The sequence below is a fragment of the Sinocyclocheilus grahami genome, unplaced genomic scaffold, assembly GCF_001515645.1.
Source record: "Sinocyclocheilus grahami isolate Dianchi unplaced genomic scaffold, SAMN03320097.WGS_v1.1 scaffold249.1, whole genome shotgun sequence".
Classification (NCBI taxonomy): domain Eukaryota; kingdom Metazoa; phylum Chordata; class Actinopteri; order Cypriniformes; family Cyprinidae; genus Sinocyclocheilus; species Sinocyclocheilus grahami.
Window position 1 is genome coordinate 1,295,512 of NW_015505428.1, and position 22,230 is coordinate 1,317,741.

The window sequence follows — 22,230 nt, forward strand, 5'->3', positions numbered from 1 at the left end:
GTTGTTGTTGTTGTGATCATAAACTGTATGGATGTGATTACACGCTATACACGGAGCTTTTCCCTCACCAGTGTAACGTGCTGCTTTTGCAAGCTTCCGTGAAAACGTTTCAGCTTTTATTTTCCCTTTTCACCCTGAAGAAGATATCACAGGCTCATCAAGTTCGTCGAAATGATCCATCCTCGATCACTTTTAGTCAGCTTTGACAAAACTCCTCTCAGCTAGCACGTCTTTTCAAAGTGAAAGTAGCCTTGTCACCTGACCTGAATACAGCGTGCTGATTCGCTAAAAAGGACTTATCGGCTTCTGTTCAAAAACAGCAAGGGCGCTTGTCGGCTTCTGCAGTAAAACGTGAACTCGCGATGCCTTGAAAGTGGACAAAACCAGCTTTTTTTGACAAAACGTGTTTCGGGTTCAGATCATGCTATATGTGGAGAATAATGCACGGTAATCAGCTCTTTTTTTTTTTAAGTGGCGTTTATCGGTTTTTGCAAATGAACTCTTCATATATGTATATAGTATACTAAATGGATACTAAAATTAATGTAGTATAATAAACGAATACTAAATGTCAGTTGAACCAACAATCTTTGCTCTTCAGTGATATGATAATTGGCTGGAACCCATCAGGCATCTTTATCATTCACATCATCAATCTGTCTATTGCACTTAAACACTTATGATTTTATCAAGTGCTCTGATTAATCGGATTTAATTTCATGCTTTTCACACACACATGAGAATGTGCAACATAGCTCTACTCCGCATCTCTCCCTCTGATTGATCCAGGGCACTTTTAAGCACAAGGCAGAGAGTGACCTGCTGTTTGCAGAACATCATAAGATGCTGCTGTATGATGGAAAGCTGTCTGCCAGTATCGCCTTCACCTATAACCCTCGAGCCACTGACGCTCAGCTGTGTCTGGAGTCCTCTCCCAAGGACAATGCTTCCATCTTTGTGCACTCACCACACGCCCTCATGCTGCAGGTATGCTCTTCCTCTTTTTCTCTTCATCACACCTGGTTCACCATCCCAGCACAGCTGCCCTGCCAGGTGGACTGCTCTCTGTGGGCGAATGAAACTAGCTCATCACCATTCGTTAACACAATTAACAATATGAGCATTTTTGTCATCTCGCTCAGCAAAATACGACCCACACCTGTGCTGCATCCAGCACATCATGAGTTCTAAAAGCACTTAATCTAATCTGGTCCACAGTGTTATCAAGGGAGTCTATAAACTTTTTAACATTCATTTATTTATTAAATATACATTTTTGACTCCAGAGCTCAACAATAAAGACAGCCTGATGGCCCGTGCCAGTGTGAGAATGTTTTGGGCCAGTTGATAGAAGTGTTGGTTACACTTTATTTGAAGTTGTCTTTGTTACAGTGTAATTATACATTTACGTACGGAGTAATATTAATTAACTACATGTACTTACTATATGGTTAGGGTTAGGATTAGGGTTTGGCTTAGGGTTACTTGCATGTAAGTAATTGCATAAGTAATTGTTATTATAATAGTAAGTACATGTAACGTGTAACAAGGACACCTTAAAATAAAGTGTTACCGAAGTGTCTCTATGGCTTGCATATGTTAGCCTTGTTCCATGTGTTTCAATGCCTTGCAAGCATAAACTTTTGGTTTTGTGTGATACATTCAAATTCCTCTAATTTAAGTATGTCATCAAGATAAAGATATCTAACAGGATAACATAAATGAGGTTTTGTCGAAATTGCAAGAATGACTTCTGATACACGATGGTGTTTGAAGTTAAATATTTTATTCCCATTGCACAGTTGTTTAACAGCAAAATAGATTTTATTAATGTATTGCTAATTAAAACCTAAGAAATTATTATTATCATTACTTGAATTATTAATATTGTGTTGGCAAAAACATTTTTAACTGAAGAAGTGTTCTTGGCAAGCCCTGGACTTGATGGATTATAGGATATATTCTATAAAGTGACCTATAGGAACAATAATTTAGCTTGATTCTCAGATTATTATTATTATTATTTTCAGTTAATAAAGGCTTCTTCAGTTCTGATGGCATCTTCGCATGCTGAACAGATGAAGTAGTTCTATCTGACAATGATTTTATGGATGTGCCATCTGGGAGAGCGCTTGTCTGATTAGAGGCACCTAAGGACCTCACAGCTGTCTTTCTGTATTTAATCCCCCCCTCCCCCCCATGCATACAGAGCACAGGTTTAGGAAGTAACCTTCTCATTCAGGAATATCTGTTGCAGAACATTAAGAAGATGACAATACTATGAATTGTGTTGATCAGAGGGTCTCTGTGTTACACAACTTAATGACGTTATATGACATAAAATTACTAAAGAAACCTAACATCAAGCCTTTCTATGTCTCAGGACGTCAAAGCTGTGGTGACACACTCGGTTCAGAGTGCCATCCATTCTATAGGAGGAGTTCAGGTCCTTTTCCCCCTGTTTGCACAGCTGGATTTCCTACAGCACAGCGGCGACGAGCTGGACTCCTCCATCTGGTGAGAACACATCAACTCTGCCTGGGGGGGAAATTAAAATTAGGAAAGGGATTCTCAGTGGGGAAAAAAAAGATTGAGCTCCTCTCAGTTTTAGCCTGGCCAGGAAAAACTGAAAATTAAGTTCATGTTGTCTGTTCTAGAGTTGTTAAACCCAGCAGACACACTATAGCAGTTTTTTAAAGGAGATGTTTTCTCATGGTACACAAACCATTAATCTGTTTTTGGCTTAGGGTTTGTTCCTCTAGAGGTCAGTGCTTAGTGTTATTCAGTGTTAATTTGTGTGGACATAGCATTGACTAGGAGCCAGTACAAAGTTAAATATTTAACCATGATTGGCTGTAGTACTAACATGAGTGTTACCTGGAAAACAGATGTCTCAATCAAGAATTTTGCTAGTTTTTTTTCTTTTACATTATCAAAATGACCAGATTGATCAGTTGTATTGACGACAGTAGCAAGATCAGAAAATCACTTTTGGAGCAGCTATTTATAACAACAGTTACACTGCAATTAGTATTGCATAAATAATGCTGTGAGGCTAATGGGTTTTAAATGGGCATTAATGGGTTTTGAAAAAAAAAAAAAGAATATTGAAATATGAAATGCTCCAAGATACTCCAAATATGAAAATAAAACCTTCAGTAGTTGGCAGCAAGTCACTGTCTTACTGAGTTGAGTCATTCATTCAACCAATTCATTCAACGAATGTCTTTATGAACGAGTCACTGAATCATTGGCTCACTCGATTCATCCAAAACAACAGATTCATTCAGGAACGAAACTGATGTGTGTTTCTTGGAGACACACAACAGTTCCGCTGTGGCTTTGATTGGAACTATTTTCGTTGGTAAAATTGAGCAAAAACAGACAATACTGACGATATTGTGTCTAGAATGTAACGTATAGATATTGTGTAGATAATGGGGAAAAAAACAGCACTCTTGCTCGTGTTTTATTGCTGAACTGTATCATATGATATAAATATAAGACAAAAACCCATAAAGACGGTGCATCATCGTCCTGCATCATGTTAGTCAGCAACTGCATGCAGTGTAAGATGACATACAGGTCTGGGGCAGAGCATGTTAAATGTGTTAATAATTTTAATGCTTTATCGTTTTGCACCAAATTAGAGCAGTAAATCAACTGCACTAGTGAAAATTCATGACTGTTTTACATAGAACACAAAAGAGATATTTTGCAGAATGTTCAAGCTGCTTCCAAACAGAAGCCCCATAAAAGTTGAACATTTACTGAAATTTTTTTCCGCCTCATTTGAACTAATTCTAGATCAGGTCTATGTGTTATTATCATTGCGTTGTTAGTTATTTCTTTACCGAAGCTAACCTGTTGTTTGTTTTTTTTCCCCTCAGTTGCACACTACTGTCGTTTGTGATGGAGCTGTTGAAGGGCTCTGTAGCTATGCAAGAGCAGGTGCTGTCCTGCAAGGGCTTTCTTGTCATTGGTTACTCACTGGAGAAGGTAAGTACATGAATATGAACATGAATATTACTTTGTGCATTGAGTACGTGGAACATGTGCATCCAAAGACAGTTTAAATCCTGCTAATGCTGAAAGACAAGATAAGAAGAGAAAACTGTCGTCTTTAATGTTTGAAATAAGCTTATACTCTTAAAATGCATATAAGGGAGTTCTTTTTAATGGGGAAAACTCTTTTTATGCAAAATTCACTTTTACATAGTGTTTGATCATGAATGTGTGTTGGCAGTGTGTGTACACAACCACTCTATAATGATAAAAATCCACCCACTCCTTTTATTAATCCCCATAAATCATAAGCAGTGTCTCAAAACAAGCCACATGCCGTATTGAGCGTTGGATCTTGAGCGATGACTCAGCCAGCCCTATTATAGTTATCTTTGGTTGGCAGAAGACTTTGAGACGGTCTATCTGGCAATACGGGAGTAAGGATATCCCATAGTGAGAGACCGAAACGTGTGCTTGAAAGAGAACGATGGGTTACTCGTGTAACCCCGGTTCTCTGATAGCATTAAGTGAGGTGTCTCACCAGAACACCCTCCTTGCTGTGCGAAACTGTGCTTGTTTTGAATGTCGTAATGATGTTGCGTCGCTCCTTTTATAACAAGAGGAGGGAGCCACTCCTTGACATGTCTGCCAGCCAACTGGGGCTGGTGTAATGTAATTGGGCTTCTGAGGAATAAGTGGTAGGGGCATATCCCTTAGTGAAACACCTCACTTAATGCTATCAGAGAACCGGGTTATGCAAGTAACCTATCGTTTTGTTTTGGCAGAATATCCGAGATACGAGCTGTAAAGGCGCAGCCCTATTCTGGAAAGGAGGCAGGGAGCAGCAGCTCATTTGCATTTAAAGATACATGTGCAAAAACAGCATGTTTTTGCTTCCAATCAAAATGGGTATTTTCAAAACCGTATAATAAATGATCTTGAGCTGAAACTTCACAGACACATTCTGGGGACACCTGAGATTTATATTACATCATAATAGGTCCCCTTTGAAACATACTAGCATATGCCTGCAGAAGTTGCTGGGTAACACAGAAATAGAAAAAAGTGTAATGCTTGAGAATGCATAGTACCGTACCAAACTGGATGTCACATGATCATCTGTTTTGTAACCAAGAAAAACACTTTCAATACTCAAACCTTGTCCTTTGCCTTTAACTAAACCACCTGTTTCTGTTTATTTTGCAAGTCTTTCTCTTGCTCTACCTTTTTCTGTGCACACTCACTTTCATTTTTAACCAGTAATTTTTTTACTTTTACCTCGGCTTACAGTGAAATGTCCTTGATAGGGATGCACGATATATCGGCCACCATATCGGTATCGGCCAAAATTTTCATATCGGTGCATCCCTAGTCCTTGACACTTAAGATCTCATCTGGCCTCAAGTTGTCACATCAAGTCATTACACTTAATCTTAAAAAATAAAATAATATATGCAAGACTAAAATGGATTTAGTATGTGTCAAAAAAGGCCCTAAAATGTGGAAATGTTGAAAGCTGCTTTGAAAAAATGGTCCTATGCTGCACTTTTAAGACTAAAAAAGTGAAAGGATTCTCTCGTGATTGTTAGGGCAGTGAGTCCTCTGCACATTGGGAATCAGCCCAGGTGTTTTAAGAAACATTACAAACCTGAGATTGATCTCAAGGTTTGCTGTGACACAGCTTAAAGCAATCTGTTGATTCTTGGTAATTTTTTTGTGACCAAGTTTATTAACTGATTACATGTTTGTATCTTCTTCTCAGTCTTCCAAAGTACACGTGACACGACCTGTGCTGGACATTATCCTTGCCTTTGCCCGTTATCTTAGCAGCCTTCCTACTGGAGTTTTGCTCTTGAAACAGCTGTGTGACCATATCCTCTTCAACCCTACCATTTGGATTCATGCCCCAGCTAAGGTATCTTAAACATTTACTCAAACCGATGCTGTTGCATCATGCTAGCTTAATGGTTTACCAATTCTTTGTTCTCTCAAATGTGACTTTTCATGGGTGGTTTAAACTGATTTGCTGCCCCCAACAGGTACAGCTGGTTCTCTACACCTACCTGGCCACAGAATTCATCAGCACCGTCAACATCTACAACACCATCCGCAGAGTTGGAACTGTACTGCAGGTCATGCATACACTCAAGTATTTCTACTGGGTTGTAAACCCACTGGACCGCAGTGGAATCACACCCAAGGGTCTCGGTAAGAGAGCAGTCTGCTGCGAACTAAACCAACTTCTCAACACGTCTTGAGACTAAGGAATAAGGGTCAAAAAAGCTCCATGTGGAGCTACAGTGATGTCCAAAAATCTGAGAACCGTAATAAAACATCTTTTTTTCCCCCACATTTAGTACTGTTTATTTTTGTTGCAAATTATATTATTAGCATAATAGTTTGAATGGAAAGTTATTTTTTTCCCAAATTTGATTTTTTTGGCTGGTCTCAAACTTTTGGACCCTACTTTATACAGTATTAGTTTAAGCTCATAATCTTATAACTCATTTGGTGGTCTAGAGTCTTTGCTAGGATGTTGCAACTTTATGCATTTAATATTTCATTCTTTCAATCTTTAATCTATAAACGCCGTCATTGTAAATATATTTCCAGTATTTCCAGATAAAAAGGGCACTGCAGGTTTGCACTAAAGATGCTGTGGGAAATCATCCCGTCCCGCAATAATTAAGCAATTTGTCTTTCAGTGTGTTTTGTGTGTAATTTCCACAGTAGACTGCTTTATTGCTTGTCTCATTCAAATCTCATTAAATGAAATTAAGGTTACATTAAATGAGTGAAATATTCAGCAAGTTATAAAGAAAAATTATCTAAAATGGTTATTTCTAAACTGATTTTCCTTTAGGGCACAGAAAACAAAACTAAGCTAAGAACTAAAAAATATGTATTAGTATTATCACAAGCGTAGGCCCATGGAGTATTATTTACATGAGTGTTTTTGGTTGATATCTTGCATCAGATGGGCCGAGACCAAATCAGAAGGAGATTCTCTCTCTCCGAGCGTTCCTGCTGCTGTTTGTCAAGCAACTTATCATGAAGGTACACTAGTATGACCATAACATGCATACGATCTGAATAAATCAACTCATCATGAGAAGTGCAGTTCAGGTAATGCTTGTGTGTTGTGTGAATGTAGGATCATGGGGTAAAGGAAGACGAACTGCAGAGTATTCTGAACTACCTGCTCACAATGCATGAGGTACTGTAATGCACCAACAATACATCGCAGTCTTTTATACCAGTATCAGTTGTCTGACCGCTTTTAGTCATTTTACTGTAAATCAAGGTAAATAATTAATTCTGTCAAGTTTTTGTTAGACTGTATAGTCTGCAGTGTAACTGCCACAAGATGGCGCTTGGTCCCCACTGGTTTCTGTCTTGTGCATGAAAAAAAAGTTTACCATCATGCCACTTTCCACAAAATACAGAATTTTTCATATATATATATATATATTGTAATGATTTTAAAAACATAATGGGACATCAGTTTGTATTCTTTCTGAAGGAAGTGGCGCCATTTACTCCCTAATAATTTACATAGTTGCATATATGTGACCCTGGAGCACAAAAGTAGTTTTAAGTCGCTGGGGGATATTTGTAGCAATAGCCAAAAAAACATTGTATGGGTCAAAATTATAGATTTTTATTTCATGCCAAAAATCATTAGGATATTAAGTAAAGATCATGTTCCATGAAGATATTTTGTAAATTTCTTACCCAAAATATATCAAAACTTAATTTTTGATTAGTAATATGCATTGCTAAGAACTTCATTTGGACAACTTTAAAGGCGATTTTCTATCTATTTAGATGTTTTTGCACCCTCAGATTCCAGATTTTCAAATAGTTGTATCTCGGCCAAATATTGTCCGATCCTAACAAACCATACATCAATGGGACTCTTATTTATTCAGCTTTCAGATGATGTATAAATCTAAATTTAAAAAAATTGACCCTTATGACTGGTTTTGTGGTCCAGGGTCACATATATGTAATGAATTAATTCTAATTTTAGGTTAATGCAGACAATGCAGATCCCCTGCTTACCTCTACTTCTATAGTCATCAGAAGTTTAAATCCTAGAACCTTTATTTGCAGTTGCTTCTTGAATGACACCTGGCTCTAACATATCATGCTTATTTATTTTACTTTAAAAAAATATATATTTTTTACAGGATGATAATCTGATGGATGTTCTTCAGCTTCTGGTAGCACTGATGTCTGAGCACCCCAGCTCAATGGTTCAAGCCTTCGATCAGCGGAATGGAATACGGTGAGAGCTGTGGTTGCCCCTTGCAACTCGACAATCTTTAACCCACATCTTTATTAAAAACTATAAATAAACCTGGGAAAAAACTGACAGATGAATTTGAATGAATCTCTGTGGAATAATGGGAGGCCACGATACCTCATTCTTAGCAGAGACATCTGAGTCCTGCTCAACAAAACCTATAAAAACACTTTCATAGGTTCATCTGATACCTATGCTGCTCTCATATGGGCTACTAAAATGCAGGCATTTACATTTCCAAATCCTTTATAGACATACTAGTTCCACTGACAGCCACGGGGTTAAATGTGCACGCTAGCGGGGGGCATCTGGATAGCTCGTCATGATGAAACAGAGGGCCTCACTTTCATTTTAGATCTGACAAGCTCGTTCAAATCACGCTTCCATCAAATCCTACTCCAGAAGGATATAGGCAGATTTGTTTTAATATGTAGACATTATATTAGTCTCGGTTACATATGAATGTACACGTCAGCTCTTGTGCGTCACTGCGTCGCTGGTATTTTCTTTTGTCAGAAAGAAACACTGAAAGTGATTGAAAACAAAAATTCAACATCGTATTTAAGCCTGACCCTGATTGTACATTTGTTTTAAATATAGTAAATATGGTTGTTTTGAACTTCGTTTGTTGCAGTGTTTTTAGGTCAAAGACGTTAAGATGTCCGCATCAAAATAAATGTACAAAAGTGATTTTATGTCCATAGAAAGCACATTAAATGCAAGTGTCTACATTTAAGGTTTCAAATAGGTTTTTGAAGAATAAAATGTCAAAAGTTGGTTGAAATAATGTTCCATTGTCGTTCAGTGTAACACTTATAGTTGTGTAAAAATTCAAACAAAATGCTTATTCTGACCTGTACATATTAAAATATATAAAAGAATAAGTGAGCATATTAAATTTTATTGGGTTTTAAATGAGTAAAAAAATATTACTGACAAATGGGCGAAAGCTAGGATAGTGGCAAATTTAAAACTAATTAGTATTTGGGGTGAAAGTAATTCGTTTTTTAATATGTCATAAATTGATTTTTGTTGTAAATATGTCTGACAAGATTGTTACACTATGACATTTTAATGGGTGTCTTCTGTAAATCAGTGGAAAATGTATGATATTTATTTTTTGCTCTGAAAAACAAAAATACAATTACATGAAACAGAAAACTTTTAAAGTATTTTTTTGTTGTTGTTGGAAAAACAACAACAATTTAAAGCAGTATTGTTTTTATGCTTAAACCCTTTTTCGTCTTTGACCCATTTATTTTTATGGAAATGACATTTTATTAATAATATAAACAGTATGTAAGTTTTATAAATATGTACTTTTTTCATTTGTGTAAATTTTGCTTCAACATTTATTTATTTAGTATAATTTATTCCATTTGTTTCTCATAAAAATTTTATGTTGCACATGTTTTCTCTTCTGTGAATAACAGGGTCATCTTTAAGCTGCTTGCATCCAAAAGTGAAGGGATTCGTGTGCAGGCACTCAAAGTCTTGGGCTACTTTCTCAAATATTTGTCACCAAAGTGAGTTACTTATGTATTATTTGGAATTTAGGCTGTAATAATACTGTTAATCATATAACACGTTAACCTTGTTTTTAATATGTGATTCCTATGCACGATTCACTCTGTTTATTTTACTAAATGATTCAGTAGCGGATGGTCTAGCTATAAATATTTAGCAGAAATAAGCTCTCAGCATGCCATCAATGATTTTTTTTCCTGAAAATGAACAGTTTAAAATAAGTGACTAAATCTTTTCCCAGAGGGAATTCAGCTGGGTTATTTTGATATCAAATTACCCTCACTCCACTGTTAATTCATGCAGCATGGAAATATTTATGCGCTAATGCAGTCAAAGTCTGTAATCGTGTGCGAGTATTTTTCCAAATGCAGTTTCTGTGGTGTTTGATTGATAAAGCTCACTTTCATTTATAATCCCATTTGCTTGTGAATTTCCCCCAGAAGGATTCTGACCGCCAAGTGTTTTTTAAAATAGATGCAGCTTCATTCCGTGACTACGAAGAGATTTTTTCAGAAGCTCTGGGCTGCAGTTATGCCCTGTCGCGGTGAAGTAGATCATAGATCGTGTGTTTGGTGCTGATGTTTTGGATGCCATGTGTTTTAGGACAAAGTCAGAGTCCATGTTGGCTCACGGTCTGTTCTCTCTGCTGACTGAACGATTGATGCTTCACACGAACCAGTTCACAGTCACAACATACAACGTGCTCTTTGAGGTCAGTCTCCTACATTGATACCATGCTTTTAATGTCTGCTTATAGCACTTTGTTTTTGACTATAATATTGTGCAAACGTCAGCAAAATGTCACATTAGGTGAAAGTGCACGCTTTGGACATGCTGGTGCTTATGCCAGACAAGCAAATCTGGCCTGCTTCGTAAAGAGAGTTTCCCCTCTCTTTTGTGGTCTCTATCCATAAAACTCTCTATCTACTCTATCTCTATCTAAAACTCTATCTACTTTGATTTAGGTGGTTCGCTTTCTATCATGGATTATCTTTTTGTTTGTTTCTTTTAATTTATTTAATTTTTTTGTGCATGTTGTTTATATGTTTTATTTGCACAAATTCTATATTGGCGAATGTATTGCACCAAAAGATTATGCTGAAATCCTGATTAAAAAAGGTTTTTGCCAGTTGTCCCTGGATTATGATTGTTGTGAAATGTTTCAAAGTTCAGGTCATGCTATTTTTGTGTCTTTCATGATTGATCATTGCTAATCTGGATTTTGGTGCTGTGTGTCAGTGACTAACCAGAGCTGATATGTCATTTTCTCCAGATTCTTACGGAGCAGATCTGTACTCAGGTCATTCACAAACAGCACCCAGACCCTGACTCCACCGTGAAGATTCAAAACCCTCGTAAGTTATATGAAGCGCAGTCCCTTCGCCTGTGACATGATTAAATGGGCATATACACACTTCATTTAATAGCTGTTAATAGATATAAAAACATTTTTTTTAACTAATAATACTAATTTTAACTTAATATTTTTTTGTATTGAAATAAATCTAAAATAACTTCCTTTTTGATTATGTAATTCACATTTTTATTTTCTATTAAGTTTTTTTGTAACTTTACCTAATATTAACTGATGATTAACAGTGAATTCTTATTGCTAAAAGGCTGTAAGTGGAAACTTCACATTTATCTAGACTAAGTTCTTTTTGTGCTGCAGGTTTACCTGCCTTTCTCAGAGAAATCTCAAATTTAAAATGTTATGCCAGCGCATTTTATACCACCTCTCGTGTGTATGGAAAATGTCTTTACATGAGAGACGGCAAGATCACAAGCAAAACCTGCCTCCTATTGTAAAATAGTGGTCGACCGATATTTTTTTTTGACAGCCGATGCCGATGCCAATATCTTGGAAAGCAGGGTAGCTTATATAAAGCCAATATAATTTTTTTTTTACATTTTAATTAATATTTAAGAAATTTGAAATCATTTGACAATGGATTAAAAAATAAATATGTAAAAAGAAACATACTTATACTTTAGATGACAAAGTATTTTTCACAAATAAATAAATATTTAATAAAAATATAATTAAAAAAAGAAGTAAACACTGTAACCAACAGGGCATTCAGTATTCTGGGAAGTTTGTGTGCATTGGGAATCATATTTTTTCAAATAAAGCCAAGGTAACACTCATTTTACGTAGAGCACACGGTGAAAATGACATATTATTGATTATAATAGTGTTAAGCCAGCCTAATTTAATATTGCTGTGGCTGCAGCGGTGCAAATCAAACAGCCACCGGTATTTTCTTGCGTCTAATGGTGAAGTATACAGTTACCTCAGACGAATGAAGCTCATTTGATGGTCACGATTACTCAGATGATAAACACATTAAAAAGTAATGAACTTCCCACTGTAGCACTGAGGTTTTTTTTTTTTTTTTTTTTTGCAGCATCGGTTTCTGAATATTAGATGGCTGAATCGTCTCTTATAACAAGATGCCTTTCTTTCCAGCCTCAGTTTATGCTCAATTTTGCATGTGTCTCCTTTAAATCCAGTACAGGATTTGGCAGCAATCAGATACTCTGGTTTTAATGTAAAAAGTGAAACTAATATTGTATACCGATCCATATCGGACCTTTCCCTAATGAAGCTTAATTCTGAGGTACTGCAGGCAGCTGATTAGAGCGGTATTTACATGGAGATGTGACCATGTACACAAACCACTTGCCAGTCAGAAGAATGACAGTGAATCACAGATCCTGGATCGGTTCTAGAGCGTTCTCATATATGATCAGAGAGTGAGCACAGCAGAGTTTCAGCTTTCTTCTGTGTCTCCTTGATTTGATCTGTGTTGAAGCCTCTAAATGGCTCTGATTGCAGTCTTTAGCCATGTCAGACCCAATCAAACAAACTGAGGAAGCAAAAGTTTCTTTTAAATTAAACTCCGGGACAAACCAGGACCAAATGGTGATTGGAGAGCGAAAAAAACAGAAAAGTGCAGAGATACATGCAAAGGTAATTTTCTACTGGTAAGGTTCAGTGACTCTAATTTGAATGAGTAAGGCGTAGAAACAACACAATTCTGCTGGAATGAGTGCGAGCATTGGTTACAGATGCTGTCGTGCTCTAAACTCTCTGTAACGGCTGAAACTTGAGCTGCTCTTCTCAACGTAATGCATGCTGACATTGTCTAGATAATTCATCTAAACAACCAATCTTTCCAGTTTAAGCTAACGCTATGTTCCAGGAAGCCACGACTGTAGCTGCAGAGTTTAGACAATACTGACCTTATGATGTGGAGTACATTTTTACTCCCTCCACATTATATGCAAGTTATTTCCTCACTATAGGCAAGTGTTGGGGGAAAAAATTAAATGTATCAGTTTTATTAGAAAGGTGCAATTTTCTTTCTCCTTGCTGTTTCATAAATGATTTTGAAATATATACATTTACACTACTATTCAAAGTTTGGGGCTGGTTAGAATTTATTTGTTTAGTTTTGAAGGTCTCTTATGCTCACCAAGGTTTCATTTATTTGATGAAAAATACAGTAAAAACAAATTAAGATAACTTTATAAATGTTTAAAAAATAATTAATCGCAAAGCTGAATTTTCAGCATCATTACTCCAGTCTTCAGTGTCACATGAACTTATGATGCTGATTTTGGTGGTCAAGAAACATAAAGATGATCACTGGTAAACTGAAGCGCTCTTTTAACTTTACCAAACGCATTCTATATGAGATACATCAGATATACATCAAATAAACACAATATTACAATGTACAATTGCACAAAAGGCTGCAAACGAACAGCGCGCATCTGAAGTGTCTCTGAAGGAAATAATGCATTATTTATCGGCTTTAAGATATCGGCCAAATTTTCTTATCAGGCCGATACCGATAACAGAAAAAATGAGCCGATATGGGCCGATACCGATATGGTGGCCGATATATCGTGCATCCCTATTTGTTTCATTGTTATCAATATTGAAATACTTAATATATTTGTGAAAATCACGATGCAAATTGTTCAGGATTCTTTGATGAATAGAAAGTTCTATTTATAGAAACAGAAACATTTGTAGCATAATAAATGTCTTCAGTTTTCAAAATGTCTGCATTCTTGCTAAATAAATGTAATAATAATAATACAAAATCTTACTGACCCCAAACCTGGTAATGTACATTTTATTAATTTTATTTTAAAATATGCTATAACTGTTTGTGCATCTGTTGAACAAATAATGTTTGGATATGTTGTTTACTAAAAAAAATCTTTATCCTATACTATAGTGTATAAAAAGATAAACTTGAGTGACGACTGTCGTTTTAATGCATCATAAGCTTTTTAAATACGAAGCAGTCAGATACTGTGTGAAGCGGTGCTGGTCATTCATGGGCGTTAAACGCAGATATTTTGTTCCATCAGAGATCCTAAAAGTGATAGCTGCTCTCTTAAAGAACGCTTCTCCAGGAACAGAAACCATGGAAGCACGGCGTATCTTCCTCTCAGACATGATCAAACTCTTCAACAACAGCCGGGAGAACCGCAGGTGAGGACACACACACACACACACACACACACACACACACACACGCACACACACACACAACATCCTTATAAGTGCAACATAAATGTCATCGTATTTCATGTTTAGTAGTCCGCGCTCCACCACTGTGAAGGTGTAAACTGTTTTCTTTTCACTGAGTGTGTGTTTATGAGTTTTCTGTGAGGTGTAAATTAAAGACTGAGCGGAGGAGAATCCACCGCTAATTTTGCAGCAGCTTGAGAGATAAAAAGCTATCCAGTACTACCAGTTCAAGTTTTAAAATAATATTGACTACGGGAGCTTTTATTTTCATTTTAATTCGTTTTAAACAGCAACATTTTTTCAGTAAGAGTTGCATTGTTGAATGCACTTTAAACATGATTTGATTGCATTTGTTTTATTTTCAGACCTTTAGGGGCGGAGCAACAGTTTTAACCGACTGGGGTGGGGCTCGTAATTAGATGTCAACAAATTCATATACTTACTACAGGCCTATACTGTGGCTTGATTTATTACGCAGAACGTCAGAAACTTTCAAAACTAGATTATATTTTATTCTTATTATTCTTGCACATAAACTGAGCTGAGATTATTTGATCGGTGGGTGCACACACACACACACACACACACACACACACACACACACACACACACACACACACACACACACACACAGACAGTCCAGTGCGAGATCTTCATCATGCTCGTCATCAGTAGTATTTTCTCTGAAATGAGTACTGTTCTTTTACAAACTTGCTCTTTTCTGTAGGAGTCTGTTGCAATGCTCGGTGTGGCAGGAGTGGATGCTGTCTCTGTGCTTTATAAACCCCAAGAACAGCGAGGAGCAGAAGATCACAGAGATGGTGTACGCCATCTTTCGTATCCTCCTTTATCACGCCATTAAGTATGAGTGGGGCGGCTGGCGCGTGTGGGTGGACACACTCTCCATCACGCACTCCAAGGTCAGGACCCAAACGCACACACAAAACAACACACGGATGGATGGATGTAGTAAATGTATATGTTACTTGTAGTCATGAATTTACATGAATTTACAAAACTTGGTGCATACAACACAGTAAAGGATATATGCCTGTAAAATATTTAAAATGTAAATTATTATTACTGTTATTATTATTATTATTATTATTATTATTATTTTAACCAAACAGCAGCTAATAGTAACAAATGAACATGCATATATGTGACCCTAGACCATAAAACCAGTCATAAGGGTCAATATTAAAAAAAACAACAACAATGAAAGCTGAATAAATAAACTTTCCATTGATGTATGGTTTGTTAGGATAAGACAATATTTGGCCGAGATACAACTATTTGAAAATCTGGAATCTGAGGGTGCAAAAAAATCTAAATATTGAGAAAATCATCTTTAAAGTTGTCCAAATGAAGTTCCTAGCAATGCATATTACTAATCAAAAATTAAGTTTTAATATATTTACTGTAGGAAATTTACAAAATATCTTCATGGAACATAATACTTAATATCCTATATTATTTTGGCATAAAAGAAAAATCAACAATTTTGACCCATACAATGTATTTTTGGCTATTGCTACAAATATACCCCAGCGACTTAACACTGCTTTTGTGCTGCAGGGTCACATATTTGTTTTTCAAATTTCATATGCACTACTTTTTAAAAAATGTTTTTGTAGGAAGTCTCTTATGCTCTCACCCAGGCTGTTTATTTAATAAACTAAAATACAGGAAAAAAGTAATATTGTGAAGTATTTATAAAAATTTTATAGAACTGTTTTCTATTTTAATATATTTTAAAATGTAATTTATTCCTACGATGGCAAAGCTGATTTTTAGCAGCCATTACACCGTTACATTTCAGAAATCATTCTGATATTTGGTGCTCTAATATTTGGTGTTCTTGTAACATTTCTTATTAGTATCAATGTGGAAATCAGTTATTCTGCTTAATATTTTTGTGGAAACCGTGCTACATTTTTTCCCCAGGATTCATTGATGAGTAGAAAAAAACAGCATTTATTTGAAATAGATTTTTTTTGTAACAAAAGTAAAAGTCTTTGCTGTGTAGTTTGATCAGTTTAAAGCATCTTTATGGAATAGTACTATTAATTACTTTCATTAAAAAGCTTGCTGACTGCAAACTTTTAAATAGTGTATAAATTTGAACAAATAGCATGCTATATAATATAACGAAAATATTTTAATATAAAAGTAGATATTATAGTGTTGGTTGCTTGTTGCTAGTGTAGGTTTCATAAGACATATGTGCTGACATTAAATAGGAACAAAATATGACTTTGCCTCCTTGTGTCAAAAGTCATGCCACTGATGTAAACCTATTATTTTTCTCTCTGTAGTGTCTCCGTCCATCACTATATTTCTCTTCCTTTCTTTAACACTGACTGCACTCTTTTAGTTGGTTTTCCCTCCTGTGCTCAGCCTCTCTGCGTCAGCTGTAATCCACTGGATTCTCACTGCAGAAACTTGACTGTTATTACGCTCCATAATCAACTAGACTTCTCAGATTAGAATCTGTATTTCCCTCCACTGCCAAACCTTCTGTTCATACTTTTATTTACAGATTAAATTGCCTCTTTAATGTATTTGAGAGCTCTCAGTTTTCTGAGCTTTCTAGCTTCAGAAATGTCTATTTTAAAATGCTCTATTGATATTGTGATATGGACATGGTTCCAAGAGTAGTGAAGTCATTTGGTGTCAGACTCTGGCTCTCCTGGCATTGCTCCACTCTGCTTGAGTTCTTGTCACTGGCCACTTGGGGGCGCAGCTGTGCTATGCAGTGAGATGTGTAGAAACGGGGATATGTGTAGTGCTCAGTGTGCTCATTCATCAGCATATGCAGCCTGAGATTGACTTCAAGTGGGTTATTTCTGCTACTAGTGTCACCAAATGGAATTGTATAAATAATGATTGTTTTCAAACAGGTTTCCCATTGGTTGGACTAACAGCTTCCACAGACCTATGCCATTGACTAAGCCAATGTTGCTACTGTATGTCAAGCTGGTCAGGATGCTCAAATAAACGTCTTGATAGCACTACAGTGATTAAGGGGATTTTCAGGAAAATCAATATAAATTATACAAAATAAATCATTACTCAGAGATGGCCAAACCAGGGCCCGTGAGTCAAAATAGATTTGTGGCGACCTTTGATTTGGGCCTGGCCATGTAATTTCTCGTAATAAGTGAGAATATTGAAAATATAAGTGAATTTTATTTCAAAATATATACATTTTTATATAATATAGTTGGATGCTATGCAACATTTACTCTCAGTCTGTGACCCATAATCAAGTTTGAATTTTGGCCCTTCATAGTAAAAAGTTTTGCCATATCTGCTACAAATGGTTTACTGACAGTCTCTATGTCTCTGCATATTAATCTCATAATTGAGATTTTTTTTACAAAGACAACTTACACACTTCAACTTTAAATATGAGAAAGAAACACACACACACACGAAAACGTATTATATAGTGTGACTTATACTTTCATAAAGAATGTGTATTGTGCAAACGGGTTGCATTGTAATTAGTCTTAAATTGCTCATAATTGATTTGGTAATATATTTAGCATTTTACCACTCATGTATTTGTAATTCATTCGTGTGTGTGTGTGTGTGTGTGCGTGTGCGTGTGTGTGTGTGTGTGGAATAGAAAGTGAGTGTAGTGTACATAGAGAGTGTATGTTTTGTACAGTATATGTGAATGCTATATGTGGTTTTTAGGTTGTAGTATACAAGGTCTCCAGATCCCCATTTTTGAACACATTTAATATTAATCTAAAATGGCCTTGGCAATCATTAGAACAAGTCCTCATAAATTCAACCAGCCTTTTGGGAACCCCCTGGTAAATAAATACATGCTCTTGGGCAGACATACATTTAGACAAGCATGCAAAGCTTTTTTTTCACTATTCAGTAGTTTTTCCAGCTCACTGTAGAACGCTGTCTGTCAAAATATTGAGTAAATTGATTATTATAATATAAGTATGAAATATTTCTTAAATACATAATTTTGTATTGAGTTCATTACTAGAGGTCGACCGATGTATCGGTTTTGCCGATTAATCGGCACCGATAGTTGATTGCTGGAACTATCGGTTATCGTCAAAAATCCATGCCGATAGTTTTCCGGGTTGTGTCCATTGCTGGAGCGGCTGAGAAGGCTCTGCTGTCATTACACAGTGCGAGAGTGGCCTCTAGTGGTTGAAATCACTGACAGCACGTGCTATTTGTTTAGACACGTGATACTGAATGCTGAACAGAGCAGGAATTGAAGTAAACTTGTGTCTGTTTGGTGATTAAATAAACTGTTTTAGACCGCTGCTCGAGTTAAACGCGACGAGTCAGGGGTGTTTGTGATACCGGTGAGTTCTCCTAGACTCAGCGCTGCGCTTTTATTTTGATTAGATAATCATCAAGTGTTCAAGAATAGAAGCAGTTCAAGTCTGAGAGTATACATACAATATCCATATATATATATAATTTTGATGCTATAGCCTTTGTGTATATATTTAAAGATGTGCATCTTCAAGCATGACTGTTGAAATGAAATGGTAACACTTTAAAATAAGAGTCCATTTGTAGCATTAAGATTAATGAAAGCTGTGTAAGTATTGTTCCTTGTTAGAGTGTGTTAATGTCAACATTTACTATTACTATTATTATAATTTTTTTTACTACTACTACTAGTATGGTTCAATACTGTTTTTGTTAATAAAGCACTATTTTAGTTTTTGTTCAGTATCAATTTTAAAACAATCGGTTAATTAATCGGTATTGGCCAGTGTGGTCCAACCTAGCTATCGGTATCGGCAAAATCCACTATCAGTCGACCTCTATTCATTACTATGATTGCAGTTCATTACTCAATATGTGTGTGTGCATATATATGTATGTTTTATTTTATGTGTCTCAGTATTTTTAAATCTATGGAATCTGACGAAAATCTATATAACAACAATATACGATTTTAATTTGAGCAAGTGTGCCGTTATCTGATTGTTGCTTGATTGTGTTTTACTGGGCATGTGTGTGTCAAAGGAGATGAAGTCTCCTTTCCAGCCAGCTCATTGCAGGCAGACAGATGTTTCTGCAGATGGGCCTGCTGACTCCACAGCTTACCCAAGGTGCCCCTGTCCCAGCACTGCGCATAAATGAGACCGGCTCCACACAGTTACTGTAGGGACAGTTTTCTGCTGGAAGTGATCACCTTGTGAAAGACTTGGTGCCCTTCATGCTTTCCTAGTCAGCACTCTTCTGTTCCACTGTAAGGAACATCTTAATGGGTGAAGGAGATGTTGTAATGGTCCTGCAAAAGTGTCTGCTTTCCTGGAGCCATTAGTTTAATTCTAGAATACTCTATAGAGAATTCTGTGATCTCCTCTGGGGCATCACGCTATGCTTTTGTGTTCTCCAAGGGAAGGAGAAAGTCTTCTGAAGCAAAGTCATAAGCGTTTAAGAGATTGCATTTATTTCTTGAATTTTTAGAGCACAACACATTGTTTCAGCATCTCCAGTGCTTGTTCATGAAACCCCTTATGACTGTGAACACAAAGCAGTAACCCTTAAAACATATTGCATTTTAAAATAAATTATGAAATTAATATTTATACCTTTCTACCTTGCTAGAAAATAAGGTTACACTTTATTTTAAGGTGTCCTTGTTACAGTGTAATTATACAAGATAAGTACTGAGTAATATTAATTAACGAAATGTACTTACTTTATGGTTAGGGTTAGGCTTAGGGTTACTTGCATGTAATTATGCATAATTAATTGTTATTATAATATTAAGTACATGTAACATGTGTAACAAGGACACTTTAAAATAAAGTGTTACCGAAAATAATTGGGAATAAATGAACAAAATAAAAATTAGGAATCATATGATAACTTGAAGGGAGCATTTTGTTATGAACTTGACCTATACTGTATGCCACTATTAATATCCCTTCCCCATTTTTGGCCTCTAGAAAGTAGAGACTTGTATTTTATAGGAAGAGCGCGTATCCTACTTCTTATACCAAGCATCTCGAGCAATATGACAAGCCAATGTTCATAAAATTAATTTAGTTAATTTAATTAATTAACTGCTTTGAATGCATGAGTTAGAGGGTAATAGAGCTTGAATAATATAATATGAAAGTTCTGTTAGGACATATAAAAATAGTGTTGTCTTAAACATCTTGTTGACCAACAAGAAACAGGTTTAAAAACAAAGATGCTTGACCGTAGTGTGATTCTGGGCCTAATGGAGATGTTTGAAGGAATGAGCTGCCCGTCTAAGAACGTCGAGCCTATTCTGTGGTATCATGAAGCTGCTTATCATGCTTGACAACAGCAATACTATGGATTTCGAAGATAATGGGATCCAGTATTTGAACATTACATTGCAGCCAGTCTGTATTGAAGAAACTCATAGGCCGGCACACAAACTGGCTTTAGAACATGGATAACATTGACTGTTTAAAGACATTGACATTGATAAACCATTCACTTTCTTGACATTCATTTTGCAAGCTTATCATACCGTCACAAAAGCAAAGTTTAAAGAATTTTCTGAGTGTTTTATGACCAACCTTTTTTTTTATTTAGCTGTCTTACATACATTTTTAAGATGATGATCTCTTTCATCTTAGTATTATTGTATAGTAACTTTGTTATAGTTCCATTTTTTTTTCATTTTAAGAATAAACCTAGTGAGTGGGAAAGTATAAAAAAAGTCTCTGTGGATCAAGACGAAATGCACCACTTTTATTCAAAACATAGTACAGATATTTTTTACCTTCTGCTTGCCTGTCTTTCCTGAGTCTCTCTCTGTGTACCTTTATGCCACACTCATGCAAACAGCTGTGAGAGTATCGAAGGAGGAAAAAAGAAAACTAACAGTGTCTTTTGGACAGAAGAGAAGGGTTTTAGTCTGCTGACCACATTGATTTTTGCAGGAATGGAATCGCATTTAGCTAATCCAATTAGAGCTTTCGCAGGGTCCCTATTTCTCCTTTGCTTTGCGGTTACTCACTATCTATTGATCTAAATCGGGCTCCCTACCGGCTCTACTGTGAGTGTCTGTGGTCGACTGCTCCCTGCTGATCTAAGATCAGCGATTTAAGCATTGTTTCTGTCTGTTGCTGAGCTTGCAGTCTGATTGCTGCAAGTTCTGCTGGATCATCAGTCTGATGCTCGATGAATCTTCCTTTGAATTAGGGATTATTTTAGTTAAATTCTCATATGTGACCCTGGACCACAAAACCAGTCTTAAGTGTAAATGTTTTAAAATTGAGATTTATACAGCTGAATAAATAAGCTTTCCATTGATGTATGGTTTGTTAGGATAGGACAATATTTGGTTACAACTATTTGAATATCTGGAATTTGAGGTTGCCAAAAAAAAATTAAAATCACCTTTAAAATTATCCAAATGATCAAAAAGTCCTTAGCAATGCATATTACTAATAACAAATTAAGTTTTGATATATTTACGGTAGGAAATTTACAAAATATCTTCATGGAACATGATCTTTACTAGTGGTCGACCAATATATCGGCCAATATTTTACATTTTTCATTCTCATATGTGACCCTGGACCACAAAACCAGTCTTAAGTGTAAATGTTTCAAAATTGAGATTTATACAGCTGAATAAATAAGCTTTCCATTGATGTATGGTTTGTTAGGATAGGACAATATTTGGTTACAACTATTTGAATATCTGGAATTTGAGGTTGCCAAAAAAAAAATAAATCACCTTTAAAATTATCCAAATGATCAAAAAGTCCTTAGCAATGCATATCACTAATAACAAATTAAGTTTTTATATATTTACGGTAGGAAATTTACAAAATATCTTCATGGA

The 22,230-nt window shown here is 36.0% G+C and overlaps 1 protein-coding gene and 1 long non-coding RNA gene across 9 annotated transcripts in view; one reads left to right on the forward strand and one right to left on the reverse strand.

Moving 5' to 3' along the window:
* The window catches only part of LOC107598264 (uncharacterized), an 18,929-nt gene extending 15,833 nt beyond the window's left edge, over nt 1–3,096 (reverse strand). Inside the window, exon 1 of the long non-coding RNA XR_001610543.1 lies at nt 2,990–3,096. This is a non-coding gene — a long non-coding RNA (uncharacterized lncRNA). The remainder of the gene's footprint in view (nt 1–2,989) is intronic.
* Nucleotides 1–22,230, forward strand: part of LOC107598261 (lipopolysaccharide-responsive and beige-like anchor protein) — a 228,872-nt gene that overhangs the window by 38,615 nt on the left and 168,027 nt on the right. For all 8 annotated transcript variants that reach the window (XM_016289545.1, XM_016289547.1, XM_016289551.1 and 5 more), the window contains 13 exons: nt 790–987; nt 2,384–2,517; nt 3,891–3,999; nt 5,768–5,920; nt 6,045–6,213; nt 6,983–7,062; nt 7,160–7,222; nt 8,199–8,296; nt 9,748–9,840; nt 10,445–10,553; nt 11,115–11,196; nt 14,231–14,354; nt 15,121–15,313. In XM_016289545.1, the coding sequence (XP_016145031.1) occupies nt 790–987; nt 2,384–2,517; nt 3,891–3,999; nt 5,768–5,920; nt 6,045–6,213; nt 6,983–7,062; nt 7,160–7,222; nt 8,199–8,296; nt 9,748–9,840; nt 10,445–10,553; nt 11,115–11,196; nt 14,231–14,354; nt 15,121–15,313 (1,605 nt within the window). The remainder of the gene's footprint in view (nt 1–789; nt 988–2,383; nt 2,518–3,890; nt 4,000–5,767; nt 5,921–6,044; nt 6,214–6,982; nt 7,063–7,159; nt 7,223–8,198; nt 8,297–9,747; nt 9,841–10,444; nt 10,554–11,114; nt 11,197–14,230; nt 14,355–15,120; nt 15,314–22,230) is intronic.